This window comes from Pipistrellus hanaki, assembly GCF_964339955.1.
Source record: "Pipistrellus hanaki genome assembly, chromosome: 4".
NCBI classification, from domain to species: domain Eukaryota; kingdom Metazoa; phylum Chordata; class Mammalia; order Chiroptera; family Vespertilionidae; genus Pipistrellus; species Pipistrellus hanaki.
The window spans coordinates 27,771,734-27,791,803 of record NC_140506.1 but is presented as its reverse complement, the minus strand read 5'-3'; the positions used below and the strand labels follow the sequence as shown (position 1 = coordinate 27,791,803).

Below are 20,070 nucleotides of genomic sequence, written 5' to 3'. Positions count from 1 at the left end.
TGTATAGTCATAAAATCACAAAGTAATTTTTTACTTTTATTTGTTAAAATAGTCACATACATATAAATGAAACAACTTTTTACCACAGGGCACTCATTGATTGTGCTTCTTCTTGCTGTCTTGTGGCATCCAGGATCCTGGTTGGAAGGTTTTACCAGTGCTCGTGGGATCCTCGGACGGTTCATCTTTTCCAAAGTATGGGGCAGAAGCATGCCCTTTAATCTGAGTTTCAACTGGTGGAGCCAAGAGTTCATTGCTTTCTTTACTAAGGAGTTTTTCTTTTTCATAAAATTCTTTGCTTTTTATTTTAATGTCTTCTCTGTACTTTTCATTCTTTAATATTTCCTGTATGAATGTATAGATGGAAGAAACTTAAGTTTCTAGTTAGAAGAAAACCCAACTTATAGGATTTATTAAAAAAAATAGCTAGTGAAAAATAAAGTATATATACACATAATACTTGCTTTTTATTCAAATATATAGATATGTACAAGATACGTTTGAAAAAACTATATTACATAGCAGAGTCACTTTAATGAAATAGTTCTGTTCTCATGTACTATAACAAAAAGATGTGAAGAACCATAACGTAGAAATATTTACTGAACAAGTGAAACAAACTAACATGAAATATTATACAGTCTAATAGACATTCTATTAAAGATTCTCTAAGCTTAACAGCTATATTCTGCCTCAAAATTAATCATCAGTATTCATACTTTTTACTGGAGATGAACTGAAGGAAAGATGGCCTCAGAATGATGCCCCTCTATCTTGCCAGAACCAAGCCCCACTACTCTTTCTGCTCGGGAGTGGTGTGGCAGCCAAACAGGAATGGAACCAGAGTTCAGCATGCTCTACTCATCAGTTCCAGAGAACGCTTTGCAAATGGAAATGTTTCCTCAAACCAGTACAAGCAATTCGTGCAATGCAGCCTGCTATTCTCTCTGTATAGATCTATAATATATCCCAAATTACAAGGAATTTATCACTGTCTTTATTAAATACAAGGCCATCAAATTGAAAAGCACCACTGTTGTTTGCACCACTAGAAAGCAATTACTACACCTTCACAGCTAAAAATTTGAAAAGATGTGCATCTTAAAAACATGAAATTCAGTCATATCTTTTTGTTGATTACTTCTTTCTCTTCTGTCTTCATGATCAATTCTAAATGGGTGGCCATTTAATGTTTTCTTTATTATGTTATAATATTTTCTAATTTTTTTAAAAGTACATATAAAAAAACTTGTTAATGTAACATATCTGGCAACACTGACAAAACCAAATACTCCCAGTGACACTTAAACTATATATATATATATATATTTCAACTATATATATATATACATGCATATGTACATGATACAATCTTGGTTTCTCAAATGAATTTCAAGTAACAATAGTCCTTTAAAAACAAGCACCAATAGTTAAGATAATGTTTTGTACTTAAAGGGAAAAAGCTTTTGGGAGTTATAGTGTTACAGATTTTTAGTTTTAGACACAAAGGGTCCATCAAATGAATCTCTTCTCAAAGCGAACATTTGAGGGAAAGAATATAAATATTCTTGTAATTCCCACAAAACAAACAATTCCCCACAAATAATTTACTTTAATAACCATAGTAACTATGAGCTGGGGACAGTTGCTATGAATGAGGGTGAGGATACTCTTCGCCTCTCATACATTGTAAAATTCTCAGGTGAGGTGATCATATAAAGGATCTCCCTCAGTATGATACTGGGATAGTGGAAGTATAAGAAAATACTTTTCCATGCTTCCATACTCTTCAAGATCTTCTATAAACTGTTTTCATGGGAGGTCTTTCTCTTGAGCAGAATGAAAGGTTCAAGACTGAATTGAATTTGCACTAGTAACCCAACATGGGTAATAGCAAGAGCCTACTGAGATACTGGTTTGCAGCTTGCCTGGCTTTTGTATGAGGATCAGCCACATAGCTTGAAGCTGCATGTACCTACTTATTTGCTTCAGTTCTACTGGTGCAAGCCTCTGCCTTCTGCATGAAAGGAAATGGACGGCAAAGAGCTGTTCTTTTTTCCTGCTTTCACATAACTTCTCTTTACTTAACATTACTCTGACCACTCAGTTTCTTATAACAACTATTTAGGCAACTGGAGAGCCAATCAAAATATGTTAATTAATTTAACATATGAAGATGTAATAAAGATTTCAGAATTGAAAAACATGGAGACTAATTTTCCCTTAAAAAGAATTTTCCTTTTTGTCTTTTTAAACAAACTAATTGTTATCAGACTCTTGCTAACAGCTTCCATTAAAGTTAAACAGAACATAAATCATTTATGAAGGGAAATCTAGTTTTGTAAATATTTGGAATAGATAAAATGAAAGTAGGTAGAAAATTAGGAATTTCTAGACTTACAGATAAACATGTCATTTTGTAAGAGAGCCTATTTTACAGTAGAAACTGCCATAAAGTATGAATTTTCCTTATATTTTCTTGGAACAATATCATCTTAAGTCATGTTTATCAGTAAAAAAAAAAACAGTATGTTTCTTTCAGTGTTTGTATAGGGATAAATCAAGAGTAAGTGGCCCTTCCTTTACGTGAATGTTCATATATTCAAAATAAGTATTTATTCTTTTACAAACTGTTTTACTCCCTGTTAGTAAATATTCTTTAACATTTTAGAAAAAAAGGTGGCTCTGTGATATTTTATCATTTGCATTGTGGCATGATTTATCTAAGAAATACCTCATTGTTGTTCCCAGTATTTCACTTCTCAGTTAAGTGGTGACACCAAGAAAGCCACTTAACTTTTTTCAGTCTCAGTTTCTTTTTAAAAAAATTTTTTTTTTTTTTTATTGATTTCAGAGGGGAAGGGAGAGGAAGAGAGATAGAAATACCCATGATGAGAGTGAATCATCCATCGGCTGCCTCCTGCATGCCCCCTACTGGGGATCGAGCCTGCAACCCTGACCAGAATCGAACCCGGGACCCTTCAGTCTGCAGACTGACCTCTAGGGCTCAGTCTGTTTCCTTATCTGAAAATGAGAATAAAGTGACAGTGCATGTATAAATGTTTACATGTTAAATATGGATGTGTATACTGTTCACATTGTTAGGTTTTCTGGAAGTTTCTTAATAGTGGTTAGGGACTTCCTGCATACAAATCCAGTTTTGCCACTTATGAGCTGGGTAACCCTGTCAATGTTGTTTATCCTTCCTGTGTCTCTGTTTCCTCATAGGTAAAATGGAGAAAATAATACTATCTTCTTTTGTGTGATTATTAATCCTCACTTGAGTATATATTTTCATTGATTTCTAGAGATAGTGAAAGGGAGGGAGAAATTCACAGAAAGAGAGACATCAATATGATGACTCTCACATCGATTGTTTGCCTCCCTATGGACCTGCAACAGAGTAAATGCCCTTGACTGGAATTGAACCTGGGATCCTTCTTTGGACATTCTACTAGGTACTCAATGCCCTTAACTTTATATACACCTCCTCTAAAATCCTTCAACAAATCCTTCATACAGTCCACTGAAACTACTGCTGTGGGTTTTGAGGCATATCATGACTGTATCCCCACCTACAGGACTTTTCAAGCTTTGCAAAGATATCAGTTACCACTAAGTTGAGAAGTGCAGCCTGAAAGGCAAGAGGACTGTAGTGATCATATGCAGCCCTCAAATTAATAGCACCTATCTGGGAGGGAGGACAATGCCTCATTCCCTCCCTGTTCCCATCTGACAAACAGCTTCTGCCCACCCACTCTTCCATGTGTTACACCATTGGCCTTGGCTTCCCTGGCCTGGGACTTAGAAGAGTATGTCAACAATGGAACTTCTCCATCTGAAGCTGAGTGCAGTGGAGTTAACAATTAGGAAGTCATGCATGAGGTCAATTCCATTCTCAGAAGGTCACATCAAAGAGTCTCTGGGAATGAAGTATTGAAGGATACCAGTCTCAGGGAAGAAGAGAAAGGAACCATAATGACAATAGAAAAAGCATGAGCTGTATCTAATCTGTTATTTCAAACCTATCCTTAGATACATCCTCTACGGATGATTATTGTTCTGTGACAACTTTTCTCCTTTCAACAGACAGTAGGGATGTTCAGTTGGAGCAAATTCGCTTATGCTTGATATTGGGAAAACAGACACTCAGCTGTAAAAGTATTATGTATTAAGTATTTGAGTCTACATAGTTTCTTTATGTCACATTATAAATTACCATTGTTTGTGAAGGATTACACTAAAAAAATATTTCCAAAAAAAGAAAAAGCTCTGGATGTCTTTAACAAGCTCATCCCTGTTTTTGTAGAATAGTCCAAGTAATGATTATTTATTGCATACTATTCACTAATTCAGTGTTGTGAACTCAAGCATACAAAAGGTTGTAGCTCAAGTCCTTTCCAATGCCAATTCTTTGCTAAGAGCCTTGCTTAAGAGCCCTAATGCTAGCTGTATTATTGTATTCAATGCTGTATATTACTATGTATGGTAATGATAGAAAGCTTTTAAAGTTTTTATTTATTTATTTATTTATTTATTTATTTATAAAATCCAGATAAAAACAAAGCTTGAAAATGCAATCTACTAACATGTTGACTTACAACTTATGCATAGACCTTAGGCACGATATAATCCCACTCCAATCATACAGTCCCTTATGTGATATTCTAGTACACAGGAATTTTCCAAGATGGTGAAAAAAAAATCAGCTCTAATATATAGTTATAGCTGTGGGAGATATTAGATAACAGAATTGGATACTAGAACTACAAAAAAGAGGTAAAACAAATTGCAGAGTAGGACAAAAGTCTCAGTGATGATGCCTTGGGAGAGATAAAGGAAACTGAAACGTTGGAAAGCTGGACTTTGAACTGCACTCTAGTATCTGAGAAGAGAGAGAGCTGACCACAAGTGCTCTCTGTTGGAGTTATAGTAACTGGAAGAAAGTTTAGTTTACTTGATGAGTATCAGGGAAAGGGAAAGGTTGGGAAATATATCTGAATGAGTTAAAAGGTTACACAAAGATTCTTCTGTCTCATGTTTCCAAGCCATTCTGCATCTCAGGGGCCACACTTGGACCAGAGGTGTGGGAGTGAACAACTATGAATCTATACTATTAAGTGGAATTGAATATTTGGATGCAGTTCTAAGTATACACAGAAAACATTTTAGAAATATTACCTAGTAAATAACAGACAGTAACTGGACAGCCGGACGTCCTTCTGGACGACCTTCCGGATGAAGCTGGGGCTGTGAAAGGCAAGGCAAGCCGCTACAGCGGTGAGGGTCGAGCCCCTTGCACAAATTTCATACATTGGGCTTCTAGTATAAATATATTTGACTTTGATATCTGCATTAATTTCTTTCTATAATTTAAACTATATATATTGAATAATTTTGTGTTAATGTACATTTAAAAAATTTAAATATGAGTACACTGACTTTGAGTCAATTTAAGAAAATTTTTTTTTGAAGAATACAAAAAGGTTTAGTAAATAGATGGTATGTGACTATTTGGCATAAAGTATGTTCTAGGTCCCTAAACCATAGATGTCAGTTATTGTAGAAGGGTTTTATTTAGAAAATGGCCTCCTAGAATATATTATGCATCCCTGCCCCACAATCAACATAATTACAATGGGAATTTGGGGAACAACTATTTCAAAATGTTGTAAGCTGAATATTTTTTTTACAGCGTCAATTTTATAACATACCATGAGATAATTCAGGCCTAGCAAATGCAATAGAATGCCTAAGCTTAAAAATACTGCCAAACTGTTTAATTAAACTACATTTTTAGTTCTACAAGTTGAACTGACAGGATATAATAATAAGTTATTAGATCACCCATTTTTAATATGTGAAAGAGAGAAGAGAAAAACGGGAGAGGTACAAGGTCACCAAAAGGTACTCTGTGTTCAGACCAGAGGCAACACCTGCTAGATTAGTAATAAAAAATGAATTTAATCTTGCCTGGATGGGAGTAGAAACCAAAAGGGTAAATAAATGACAGGTTAGTATGACAGCACTGGGTTGCTAAGAAATCTATGAGAATGAACCAACAACCAAGCAAGTTCTGCTTTAGCAGAAGCTGCTCCTGCTATGTGTTTTTGCCAATTACTAGTGTGCCTCTGCCAAATCAATGTCACATTTAATTTATTAACATTCAAATATACTGCAAACAGACTTTGATCTGTTACAATAATGAACATTAGACTGAGTTTTGTTGTTTTGACATGCTTTCTTGAACTTTTCCCCTGCACTTTTTTCAAAACATTTCTAATTGCAAGAAGTTGATCTCAATTGTTCTTGTTATTTGAGGAGACAATTGTAAGATTTGTTTATATTCCTTGATGGCTAGGAATTTCTGGCATTGAGTTTTCTTTCTTTGAACGTGAGCCAGATTATTAAACCTCAAAAATGTCATTAAAACGAACTAATCACAGAGCCTAAGTCATTAATAGTTTTGTAGGTGGTATTTCCTTTTATATAAATGTACCTCCATATATATGAAAAAGAGACTTTGACAATAAAGATACAATTATTTAATTGAAAAAGAAATTTAGCTATTAAACATTAATTAAAAAAATAAATATAATCGTTTAGTCTTACTTAATTGAATTGCCCTGGTGGGAGACAAAGGATACCTTGCTCCCTTGTGTGAGAAGGGAAGACCACAATCCCTGGGAGAGAAAGCAATGTCAGGCCCCCGTGGCTTTCCAGGCTTGGGCTCCTGAGTGGGAAATAAGTGGCGAGCCCTGGAGGAAAGAGGAGGTTCCATCTGCGAATGATTGCTAACATTTGTTGAGCTGTAATGCGCCAGCTGCTGCAGAGAGAAAACACTTATCTCCTAGGACCTAGGTTAAGGAAGGGAAGAGAGGAGCTGGGTAAGAAGAGGTGAGATATAGTTAGAGAAGTTGGGGCTTCAGCTTACAGTCAGCCCTAGAGAATAAAAAATGTCCTGCTGAAGGTTGTCCTCCAAGATACACTCATTCATTCATGCACTATTCATTCTTTCTTTTACTAAACAAATGTATCCTGAGCACCTACAATTCAAAGCCTTGGAGATATTCTTATGGAGATTCCTTGGGAGCCAGTAGGAGGACAGGCCAAGGAGGTAACTTGCTGCGACAAAGACTTACCCAGGAGTCAAGGTGGGGAATATCTGGGTAAGCACCGATGGCCAATTACGTGGTTAATGCGCATGGGTTCTTGGCTTCTGTCTCATTCATTTATTGGTACATTTATATATTGAGAGTCCACTATATGTGCCAAGGACACAGAGTGAAAAGACACAATTTTTAACTTGTCCTTAAGGAATTCACAATCCAGAGAAGAGAGATAGGTAGAAATATTATTTAAATTACAATATGATTAATTTTGTGATATTAAGCAAAGAATGATATGAGAAACAGAAAGCTTGTGTTCCTATTATGGTCCACATGGTAGGGACTAGGGAGTTAGAAATGACTTCCTAGAGAAGTGATACCTGAGTCTTAAATTAACCAGAGAACTGAGACAAGCAGGGGCATTCTGGGAAGATATAAAGTACATGTTTGCAGGAATGGAAGAGTAAAGAAGCACTGCAAACTCAGGACCCTGCCAGTGGTTCATATGACATGCAATGTTAGGACATTGAGGTTTTATCCTGAAACCCTGGAACAGATTTTGACTTTGAAGCAAGAGTAGGTTTCCAGGTAAAAGAATAAAATATTTAATTTGAATTTCAGATAAACAACAGATCATTTTTTAGTATAAGTATATCCTAAATATTGCATGGGACATACTTACATTTATTATTATTCATTATTTGTTTAAAAGCTAAATTTAAGTAGGTTCCCTGTATTTTTATTTGAGAAATCTGGCAATCATAGCAGAGAGATTTAAATGTCTATACCATGTTAAAAAAAAATGATTCTGGCAACTGTAGAAATTGGATTGGAGGCAGGTAAGATTGGAATAGAGAAATCAGTTAGAATGCTACTGCAGAAATGCAAGGGAGAAATCATTAGGGCAGAACTCAAGGCTATTGGAATAAGATGGAGAAGAAAAGACAGATTGCTAAGATATTCAAAAGGAAGTCTTGGTCACCAAGTTTGTGCAAGTGAACAAAATCAGGACAACCTCCAAGTTTCTGATGAGTGATGACAGATAATGTCACTGACCATGGTGGGAAATAGGAGAAAAGAGGAGTTTCATTTTAGACCTACCAGATTGAGATACTTTAAAAATATCCAAATATCTTGCATCAAACTTTTAGTTCCTGTGAATTATGAGCCCTGTGAATGATGCATATTTTCATCAGATACCTAGAACAATGCCTAATACATAACAGGTACTCAATATCACATATACATGTATGAATGTGTAGGAATATGTGTGTCTGTGTCTGTGTGTGTGTGTGTGTGTGTGTGTGTGTGTGTGTGTGTGAAAATGTACAGGGGGAGGTGAGAGATTGATTGATTTTAAGGAATTGGTTCACATAATTGTGGAGGCTGGTAAGTCCAAATCTTCCTAGTAGGCTGACAGGCTGGAGACTCAGGTTAGAGGTGATGCTGCAGCTCAAGTCCAAAAGCAGTCTACAGGCAGGGCAGGCAGAATCCCTCTTCCTCAGAGGATGTCAGTCTTTTTTCTCTTAGGTTTCAACTGATTGGATGATGTCTATCTACACTATGGAAGGTAATCTGGTTTACTCAAAATCTATTGATTTAAATGTTAATCTCATCTGAAAAAAACAACAACACACACCCACATCTTCACAGCAAAACCTAGACTAATGTTTTTGACCGAATACTTGAGTGTGTGGCCTAGCCAAGTTGACACATAACAATTAACCATCACAGTAAGAAATACATTTTACACCACAACTTGGTACGCATATATATATTTATAGTGTGTATCTGAAACAAGAATTTCAGAAAGTAATATTTACTCATAGTAAGGTTTTATATGCTGGTATTTTCTATCCCATATTTTTTCTACTTCATTAAAAAGAAAAAATACTTATAACCCACTAAATTGATTTCACAATTCACTAATGTATCCCATAAGTTGAAAAACCCTACTATGGATGACATATCCATTTACTCATGTTTTGGAATACTGGCAAAGAAATGCATCACAGTGACACCAGAATGTGATATCTGAGAAGGAAATTAAGTATATTTGAATGAAATGAACACATAAATATCTGAAAAAATATATAAAAATGCCTAATTCCTGTTACCATAGCAACATCATATAGTTAGCAAATGAGTACAGTGTTTTATCATGGTCATATTATGCATTTGAGAATAAAATCTGGCATGCCTAAAGACATAATAAAATCAGAAGCAATCAACTGTGGCTTGGTGTCCTAGAGGGTACATCACCAAAGAAATCAATATAATTTTCCTAAACACCATTATCCCATTCTCCCATTTAAAGAAATCAAATTATATCTGATAAAAGTGGTCAGCAGCAATTTATTTATTTTTATTTTTAAATTATAAGGAAAATCATTACTTCTCCAGCATAAAAAGAGGGAGAAGAAAATCACAAGAAACTGTTTTGGTGAGATAACTGGAAAAAAAAGAAATGAGTTAAAAAACAACAACCCTAACCTCATTTAACTCCCTTAACCTTTTTCACTCCGGATGTAAGCCCAGTTCTAAAACCGAAATAAGACTTGTCTTAGTAACTGAAGACATATGAAGGTGAACTACTCAGAACTAATTCTGTATACTTTTAAATAAGCACCTAGTAAGTTATAATGAAATCTCAGAAGAACTGAGTTCAAGTATATCTAAAAATAATGAATAATAGGACTTTATTACAACTTAAAAACAACACCATCTTTTCTGTTCTGCTCCTTAAAAGTCAGATAAAGGTCAAAAGAGAAGGAAAAATGTACTAAGCTCAAACTCAGACCTCAGCTTTGCATAGACTATACAGGAAGCAATCCTTCTAGAGTGGGACATGTGGATGCCTGAAATTTGAGATACTACTTTTTAGTATCCGAAAATCGATGTTTTGAAAACCAAAAAAATTTACAACACAAACTGGCATAAAATTTTCTCGCACGATATATAAGTAAATACCTACAGTTAGAGAAGCACACTGGCTTATGGTTAAAAGTGCACGAGGAGCTCAAAACACTCAAATGACATACTTTCATTTCTTACTACAGTTTTCTAAGCATGACAAACTTTATATTTTCGTTTTTACAAAGCTAGAGGTCAATATCAAAGAAGGCTCACAGAAAGGCATCTCTAAGTGTTACATTATTGTTTCAAGTGTTTGCTTTTATTCATTATGATAGTTAGGACTACAGGATCAATACAAAATAATAAGTATATCAAAATTACAGTTATGTACCAATGTATGCATGGGTAAACTCACTTGTTAATGTTAATGGTTATTTAGCCAGCCACAGGATTTGAGGTAATTCATTATTTCTATTTTTTTAAATTTCTTTATTGATTAAGGTGTTACATATGTGTCCTTACCGCCCCCCCCATTACTCTCCCTATTATTTCTATTTTTAAAAATTGTGGTTATATTAATGTTTTAATAAAATAAAGGGAAAAAATCAAGTTAAGTCATGGTAGTCGTCAAGCCAAAGAGTCACAAAAATGCCCCACAATTACATTGGCAGGTAGGTTTAAACTGTAGAGCCTCAGGCACTCCTAAGGGGAGACAAGCCTGTTCCTTTGCTGGTCAAAGGCAGGCACAAATGGTTAGGCATGAGAGAGGTCAAAAGATTGGCATAAAAACCTGGCTAACAGGGACCTTTCATTGTGCATGGCAATAAACCCATTCAACCACCTCTTTGTAAATATGTGAGGAGGAAAATAAAGAATAGGACTTTGGTCAAGCTCAGGATATATCCTTTCTAGTATTAGAAACCAGATTCCAGAATGGCTGTACCACTGAAGACATAATGCTCCAGTGTGACCTTGCAATAAGATCCAATTTCTGAAGGCAATATGTGAATTGTGTTTTCCTTGCTGCCTTAAAGAAACCAACTAATTCAGTTCCACAGAGGAAAAATTGATACTAAAAATAGAATCTAAATGTAATTTAACAATTATGATATCTAGGAAGGGTGGTATGTACAACAGAAGTCTACAAAGAAGTTATGTTGGTTATTATGCACATATCAAGTGCTGAAGAATTAACCAAATGAATTTAAAAACGCATCAAGGCTTTAAAAAGGAATGCCAAACACTGGGCCACCAAAAAGGTTGTTTCTTATGCATATTACTATGATAATTCCTTAAATGATGTTGATATTTTAGAATTGTTAAGTATTTCAGGCATATTTTATACTTTCACTACATCTTTGTATATTCATAAACAATAGTAGCAGTAGTTTTCTGAATTTTTTTGCACATTCATCTCCTAAAACTTTTGAAAACTATTTACTACCTTGCACATTTAAGTTGACATTTAAATAATGGCAAAGGATGTATTTTCCAATTTATTGCATATTGAATGCATGCTTTAAACATGAAGCCTCGGTTTAGCTTATTCAATTTATGGAAAATATAACCATATAACTTAATTGGCAAAGCCTGTCCTCATTTTCAAACCCAATCAGCCAAATCTAACTTACTGTGTCAGAGAAAGTCTAACTATACTTTTAAAATTCAAATAAATGTTTTATTATGTGTCCCCATGACAACTTTCTCACTTGTGAATTTTAATTTTAACATACATAAATGGACAGCTAGCTAGCAAGAGAAACTATAAGGTATGGAGCCTTGTATGAGTTTGTTGCCTGGATGAAATAAAGTGTTGTCCCTTCAATAATTTTTATTGAAGTTTTCTCTGCTTTGCTCTCACAGGACTCTCCTGAGGGAGAGATTCACACTCCAACAGTCTCTTCATTTTGGTGCCCTGGAGATTTTTAAACCCCAAGGCAATGCACTAGCGTAAGATTTAATATGGACAAGGAGTAAGGTTTTCTTTTTGAAAAGTGAGATGATTATGAAATAAGTCAGAAAGGAAAACTGGAACACAAGAAGGAAGTTCTTACGCAGATCATTTTTAGGGAAGACGACATATGGAAAGAGAGAATATGGAAATAAATTCTTGAAAGTCTATCCATACCTGTATATTGCATGGGAAGCCTTTATGTACCCAGTGGTACAGGTATCCCAATCTGAAAACCACTGAACAATAGCAGGGTCTAGCAAACTAGAATCTATTTGCCACCTGTTTTGTAAATAAATTTCTATTGAATACTTGTTTCCATATTATCTATAACTGCTTTGACACTAGTAATGGCAGAGTTAAAAGAGTTGCAACCAAGACTGTCTCACAATGTCAGAAATATTTACTATTTGGCGTCTTTTAAAACATATGTTTTTACTGATTTCAGAAAGGAAAGGAGAGGGAGAGGAGAGAGAGGGGGGGGGTAGAGAGAGAAGAGAGAGAGAGAGGAGAGAGAGAGAAAGAGAGGGGGGGGGGAGGAGAGAGAGAAGAGAGAAGAGAGAAGAGAGAAGAGAGAAGAGAGAGAGAGAGAGAGGGAGGGAGGGAGGGAGGGAGGGAGGGAGGGAGGGAGGGAGGGAGAGAGAGAGAGAGAGAGAGAGAGAGAGAGAGAGAGAGAGAGAGAGCGCGCGCGAGAGAGAAAGAAACATCAATGATAGAGAATCATTGACTGGCTGCCTTCTGCATGCTCCCCACTGGGGATGAAGCCTGCAACCTGGGAATGTGCCCTGACCATGAATCGAACCGTGACCTGTTTCCTAGCTTGATGCTCAACACAGAGCCACACCTGCCAGGCTATTGGCGCTTAAAAAAACACAAACTTTCCTACCCTTCATCTATAACATTGTGTCTGTGTTTTTAAAAATTATATTTTTAAATCAAAGTTATATACTCACATAGTTTGTAGGACCAGATCATTCTAAAAGGCTTTTAAAAAAAAATAGTATTTCCTTTCCTCAGAAGAAACTATTTCATATTCTTTTAGCTAATGTCTATGATTATAGTACATATAAATCAGGGAGCCACAAATGTGTTTGACAGCTATAAAGCATACTGACCCCTCCGTAATATCTAAATAACACCCTCATATTATTAATTCTTTACTTTTTAGTTTTAAACATTGTACATTAACTTATTATTAAAAATGAAGACTTTTCCCATCAATCTTGTGGCCTAATACTCTCAATATAGTTGTAGATCAATATTCAATATTTATATTATAAGTAAGCACTATGAACAAGGGAGTTATCTAGTATACTTGAGTTATTTTTCATTTGCTACTCAAGTTCTGTTTTTCTTGGAGCTAATACATGAATTCTGTTTATTTTTTATTTGCTTATTTATAATTCAACCTCACTTGATATGTTCAGTACGTATGTGTTCACTTCATTCCTCTGTTTTCGCTTTCCCGTGAATAAAATTAGTTTTTAACTGGGTAGAGAAGTTGCCTAGGTTTCCGACTTTTACAAAGGGAATTTAACAGCATCCTTTTCTTTTTCTTCAGATTTAGCTTTGATACAATGCTATTCTAAATGTACGGTTCATGTTCAAACTTCACCAATTATCCCAATACTGTCCTTTAGAGTTGTTTTCCCCCTAATCCAGGATCAAGTGCTATATTTTATTGTTATATTCATCAATCTTTCTCTGTTGTTCATGACAATGACATGACCAGACTGGTGTTTTATGAAATGTGTCCCAATTTAGGTTTTCTGGTTGTTTCTTTGTGATTAGATTAATAAGCACTATATAAATAATGCCTTATTCTCAGTGCATCATACAAGAAGGCAAATATGAGGTCAAATCTGCTTTACCTGGCATAACTTTGACCACTTGGTTAAGGTGGTATCCTCCAGACTTGCCCACTACAGATGTATTTTTACATTGTATTTAATAAGTAATCTTCAGGGGGCTACCTGGATGCCATGTAAACTTTCTGTTCTCCAATTTGACCCAATGGTTTTAGTATCCACTAATAATTTTCCCCTGAATTAGTAACAGTTAATAAATGCTGGTTTTTCAACTCTATTACTTCTACATTTATTTATTAGTTTCCAACTATTCCTAAACAGATTTTCAGTATAAGCCTCAAGTCCACTTTCAGAGTTTCCTGGCACTGCCAATTACTAAGCATTCTGGGGTTTTACAATTTAAATTGGGTTACTGCTGGGCTTTCTCCTCTGCCAGAGGAGTTATTCTCAGTTTTGCTAAATCTGTTACCAGTTGTTCATCTGCTTTCTAACTTCTGAAGCACTGTTCAATTTAGGTTTATGCTTTTTAATATAAATTCCTTCATTGTTATTTTCATTAGGTTTGAAGAGAAAGTAAACTCATTTGTTTAACTCACTAACTTTACTTGATAGTCCATTATCTTTTCCTTGCTTTTAAACCTTATATATATAGCATCATATTGTGTGAAATCTTATTCAACTTGCTTTTTTTGCTCAATATCACGTTTCTGAGATTTATCCATATTGAAACATGAAGCTTTACTTCATTCATGCTGTAACCCAGTGTGTGAATCTGCCACAGTTTTCTTATTCATTTCCATTCTATTCTCCAAAGTGATAATCGAGGTTGGGGGGTAGGGATCTAATTTTCCAAACACATATACACTCCAATTTAAGTCCACAGAGAAGTATAATTAAGTATGCAAATTGTCAATTTTAAGATATTTCAATTCTATAACTTATAAAATGAACATAATAATACTAGGTAGAGAGAACTCCTTTAAAGGTCAGTTATTTGAAGAAATATTGAATTGATATTATAGAATGTTGGGTTTTACAGAAAGGACAACATTCCATGTCATCTGCATTATAATGAAATCCATTACCATGTCATATTAAATTTCTTCTTGTCATTTGGAGACAGTTACACTGTTTTGTTATAATGCATTTGGAAAAATATTACTACATCTTCTGAAGAGTCCATGGGAAGGATTGGCAAGGAAAATCAAAAGATCTTAAAGCAGGTTAGTGTACTTTTTCCCCTGTATTATTCCTCCAAAATTTGGCAATTCTTAATGAATGAATCATGGCAATGCATTTCTTTGCATAAATTCAATAAGACTGGTTTCCAATGGTGGTCTTATTGACTGAAAACTCTGACTGGAGTGTCATGTTTTAAAGAGTCCTGTGTGGACTCTGAAGATTTAAAGCCAATAAGAGTACCATGGAGAAAGCCTGGTATCTTGCTTAGTAGCCCTGAAAATTGATAGTGCTGGAGCATTAGGCCCATACCCTGCCATAGCTGGCAGTTGGTCAGAGTGGAAGGGGAACAAAGAGGGCGCCTCACATCGCTGCAGAACCCCCATGTACTCTAAGACACTAAGAGCAGGAGGGCTGCTCAGATGGGCATTAAAGCCTAGGGTGTAGCCCATGTAGAGCCACTGCAGGTAGGAATTCACCTAACCCAGCAGATACTGCAGGCAGGCCTGATGGCAGCTGGATGGCTTGGCTTCCCTGCCTTAAGGGGCACATTGAGACTCAATCAGATTATTGCAGTAGCCTCCATCTACTCACTTTTCATATCAATGTTTCCATAGAAGAAGGCTTTCAAAGTTCTGGTAATAGAAAAAATGCCTTTGCTCTAAGAACAGTACCTCTTACGACCAAGAGAAGGTGAATCCAAGGCCTCTGAATCCACCCTACCAATGTAAACCGCTGGTGATACTTCTAATCTTGGATCACAATGACTTTTTCCCCTTTTTATTCCAAGCTCCACTGATATTAGAAAGAAGGGTCAATGAAGAGTAGAACAGGGCAAGGTGGGAGCAACATACAAAGCTAGAGATGGGCTTAGATGTGATCACTCAGACCTTGGCCACACAAACAATGATGTGGTCAGTGTAAGAGGAATGGAGCGAGTAAAGATAGGTATTCCAACTTATGGGTCATTATGAGTTCTTCCCTGGAATACCACAACTCCCAACAAGTGGGGCCTGAGTGTTGGAGCTAACTTACATTGTCATAAGGGTTTGTAGTAGTGAGGGAACAGGGGAAATAAAAGAGGAGGGAAGTCCTAAGTAGTAGGAGAAAAAGAATAGGCAGTACACTAGTGAATTTGGAAATTTTCCTTTTATGAAATACATTTATTTCTTACAAAATATTTTATAACACTTTATGCTATTGTTTTAAAATAAAAATTATAAGATGAACATGTTTTACAAACACATGTGCCACAGCACTGCTATGCTATTTATTCTGCATACTACCAAAACTATGTTTTTAAAGGAGTGGTCACCAACCTCTCAGACCTCACGGACCACCAGTGGTCCTTGGACCACTGGCTGGTGACCGTTGTTTTAAAGTTTTAAATAAGAAGACAACTCAAATAGTAATTACTAAGTGCTACATGTTATAATCTTATTGAATATTTCAAAGTTTCTTTGGATACTTGATAGAATTAAACTTACACAAAATCATGAAATTTTGTGTAAAGTCTCATATAAAATAAGGGCAAATAAGCAGAACATGATTTGGATAGGCCCAAGATATTTAGTGTTTCCTAAACTTTTCCCTCAAAGGATCTATATCAGAACAGAGAACTCTCAGGGGCCAGAGGAAATGTCCTGACCCAAGCTGCTATAAGTCCAAAGTTTCTAAAAAGTGTTTTCATTTTGTTTTAAATTTTATTATTTCATTTAAAATTTTATACTAATTTTGTTATATTCCATAACCGCACATTTATTTTTATTATAAAAGTGTTTTAGATTATTTTCTATGGAGTAAAATGAACACTTTGGCAAGATGTATCATGTTTATTATGAGGCTTCATGTATCCCTAGGAGTAAAAATTCCCAATTGAGAAACACAGCATTATAAACACATGCTCTCTGAATATTATCCTTATGTATTCTTACCTCCATTGTAGGTGGAGTTTTTCTTGTTTTTCTAATCCAAGCTAGGAAAAAAAAATTTTAAATGTAAGTTTCCTGTAACTTGCACAAACATTTTATTCATTCATGCATAACACAGATATTTATTGAGAAACTGTTATATATTGTTTTAGGCACTGGAAATACAACAGGGAACCAAACAAATTCCCTCTCTCCGTATTGTATGTACTAGTGAAGGGAGTATAGAAAAGAAACACACAAACATATTATATCAGAAGGTGATTTGTGTCATGAAAAAAATGCAACAGTTGGGAGGGTAAACAGGGGACATTTTCATATCTAAAATCATACCTCATACAATATTCTGAATTAGTGTAAGTACGGCATAAGTGCCCTTGACCAGAATCGAACCCAGGACCCTTTGGTTCGCATGCTGACAATTGATCCACTGAACCAAACCAGCTATGGTGAAAGAGTTGGTGTTAAATACAGCTGTTGAATGAATACTTCCACTAAAAAATTGTCTTAATGAAATTTTAACCTGTATTAGAAAATCCAGGTTAAGCAGTAAGATTCCTCTATGTAATCAAGGAAAGAAGTGGTTTATGAAATTTTTCAACTGCCTCTTTGAAGTCAAAATAAAATTGACTTAACTATACTTATAGGCATTTTTTTTCTATAAAAGAGGCTTCTTTTAAAATAATTCAACATGAGATTTATAACTCTTTTTAACATGTTAAATGCCCAACCTGTTTTGTCTTTCGGATGGAAAGTATAGTGTCAGTCACCAGTGACTGGGTGCTTAATGTATTAAGCAATTAATCTTCAATTTTAATCCAGATTAAAACTTAATTCAGGAAAATCAACTGGTAGGGCAAGGGTTGGCAAACTATAGCTTGCAAGCCATATATAGCTAATGAAGAACAATATTTCATGACACATGAAAATTACATAGAACTCAAATTCAGTATCCATAAAAAAAAGGTTTTGCCCTGCCAGCATGGCTCAGTGGTTGAGTGTCGACCTATGAACCAAGAGGTAACAGTTCCATTCCCAGTCAGGGCACACGCCTGGGTTGCAGGCTGATCCCCAGTGGGGGTCAGGCAGGACAACATGATATAAACATCAATGATGAGAGAGAATCATCGGCTATGATTCTCTCTCATCATTGATGTTTATATCACTTTCCCTCTCTGAAATGAATAAAAAAATATATCTGTCTTAAAAAAGGTTTTATTGGAACACAGCCACACTTGTTTACATGTTGTCTATGGCTATTTTTGTGCTACAACAGCAAAACTGAGTAGTTGTAACAAACCGCATGGCCCACAAAGCCTAAAATAATCACTGTTTGGCACTTAAATGAAAACAATTATCAACCCCTGTGCCAGTGCTACCATCCTATATAATATCCTATATAATAAAAGCTTCATATGCTAAGCATCCGGTCATCCGTTCAACAAATCAAAGCGTAATATGCTAATGATATGCTAAGGCCGCTCAACTGCTCGCTATAACATGCACTGACCACCAGTGGGCAGACACTCCAACCAGGTTAGCTTGCTGCTGGGGTCCAGCTGATCGGACTGAGCAAGATGGGCCGGACACACCCTGGAGCCCTCCCATGGTCCCTCCCCGGCTGGCCAACCTCTTGCATCCCACCCTGGCCCCTATTATGCACCTGAGGGGTCCCTTGGCCTGGCCGGCGCCCTTTCGCAATCTTGGGACCCCCTGGGGAATGTCGGAGAACCGGTTTGGCCCAATCCTGCAGGCCAGGCCCAGGGACCCCATTGGTGCATGGATTCATGCACCAGGCCTCTAGTTAAATATAATTCTTTTAGCAACAACTGTATATGTTGGTGCAAAACACTTTAATATTGCCAAAACCAGTTTGGCCCAGTGGATAAAGCATTGGCCTGAGGACTGAAGGGTCCTGTAACTTGCACAAACATTTTACTCATTCATGCATAACACAGATATTTATTTGTGCCTTGGTTGCGGGCACATCCCCAGTGGGGGGGGGGGGGGGGTGTGTGGGAGGCAGCTGACCGATCTTTCTAGCTCTCTGTCCCTCTCCCTTCCACTTTGTAAAAAATCATTAAAATATATTTTAAAAAAACAAAACACATTCATATTACTTACTATTATACTTTATACTAATGATTATCATGTATTCTAGAGTCTGTGAACACACACTGTCAGCATTAGATCATGCCAAAAAGTATAATGGCACAATGCATAGTTATTATCAGCATGAGATAAATAACATTTTCAATTTTTCTTAATGATCAGAAAAACAAAATTATTTCAATAGAATCCAAATATATATTTTTTAATTCTAAGGTACATTAATAAGTTGAGGAAAGTCAGATATGTGTTTTCTAAAGCTAACTGGTTATAATTCAGATAATATATTAAGTTCCACCTAGACTATTCACTCTCATGGGACACTAATCTCCAAGAAAAGATACAAGGGCTTCCTTTGGCTTTATTTCAAATGGCTGACGGGAAAAAAACCTTTAATCTACATAACAGTAATTGCTAAAATAAATTTTTATATTTATAATTCTACAATAACCAGATACTTGAAATGTCTCCTCGAGATGATGGTTGATAGCTATTTTTTGTTATGCATCCAAGAAAGGTTTACAACTGGAAATTTTCAATGTGACTCCTCAATTATATAATCATCCCCAGTTTCCCATTCACTATGTACAAAAAAGGAAATGTCCTGTTGAAGGTTGACAAAATTTAGGAGAAGGAATAAAAATAAGCATTAGTATCAAATTACTACTTTTGTTTTTCTTTTCACCTCAGAATAACCCGGAACTGAACCCGTATCCAATTATAAATTATATAATGATTTTACCATTGGTAATTATATCTGTAAGGTGGGTTCTGTATCAGCCCTCATTGAAATGTAACCATTGTTTGAATAGAATTTAGCAAGACCACTGGACAGTTTATGCCTTAAGATCCTAGCATTCTTTAATCAATGTTCCTTTGCATTCTCATCAGTATGCATAAGATTTTCATTGAACTTTAATATTCTTATTGGAATATAACTCACTATAATGAGCATGAAAGTGAGCATACGAATTAAAACTCCTATTAATAACCAAAAGGGCCTAGAAGAAGCAGGCAGGAAAATACTTCATGAAGCATACATTCTACAAATCTCCACAGACACCGAAAATAGCTAATATACTTTTAGAAGCACTGCCAACAGGGGTTAAGGTAAATGAGACATTCATCAC

At 35.7% G+C, this 20,070-nt stretch overlaps 1 protein-coding gene across 2 annotated transcripts in view; it reads right to left on the bottom strand.

Annotated features, from left to right (window-relative positions):
- Positions 1 to 20,070, bottom strand: part of NDUFAF2 (NADH:ubiquinone oxidoreductase complex assembly factor 2) — a 90,044-nt gene continuing 69,974 nt past the window's right edge. For both annotated transcript variants that reach the window (XM_084880624.1, XM_084880625.1), the window contains exons 3-4: positions 16,838 to 16,878; positions 1 to 345 (exon numbers count right to left, since the gene is read on the bottom strand). In XM_084880624.1, the coding sequence (XP_084736750.1) occupies positions 94 to 345; positions 16,838 to 16,878 (293 nt within the window). In that variant the 3' untranslated portion in view covers positions 1 to 93. The remainder of the gene's footprint in view (positions 346 to 16,837; positions 16,879 to 20,070) is intronic.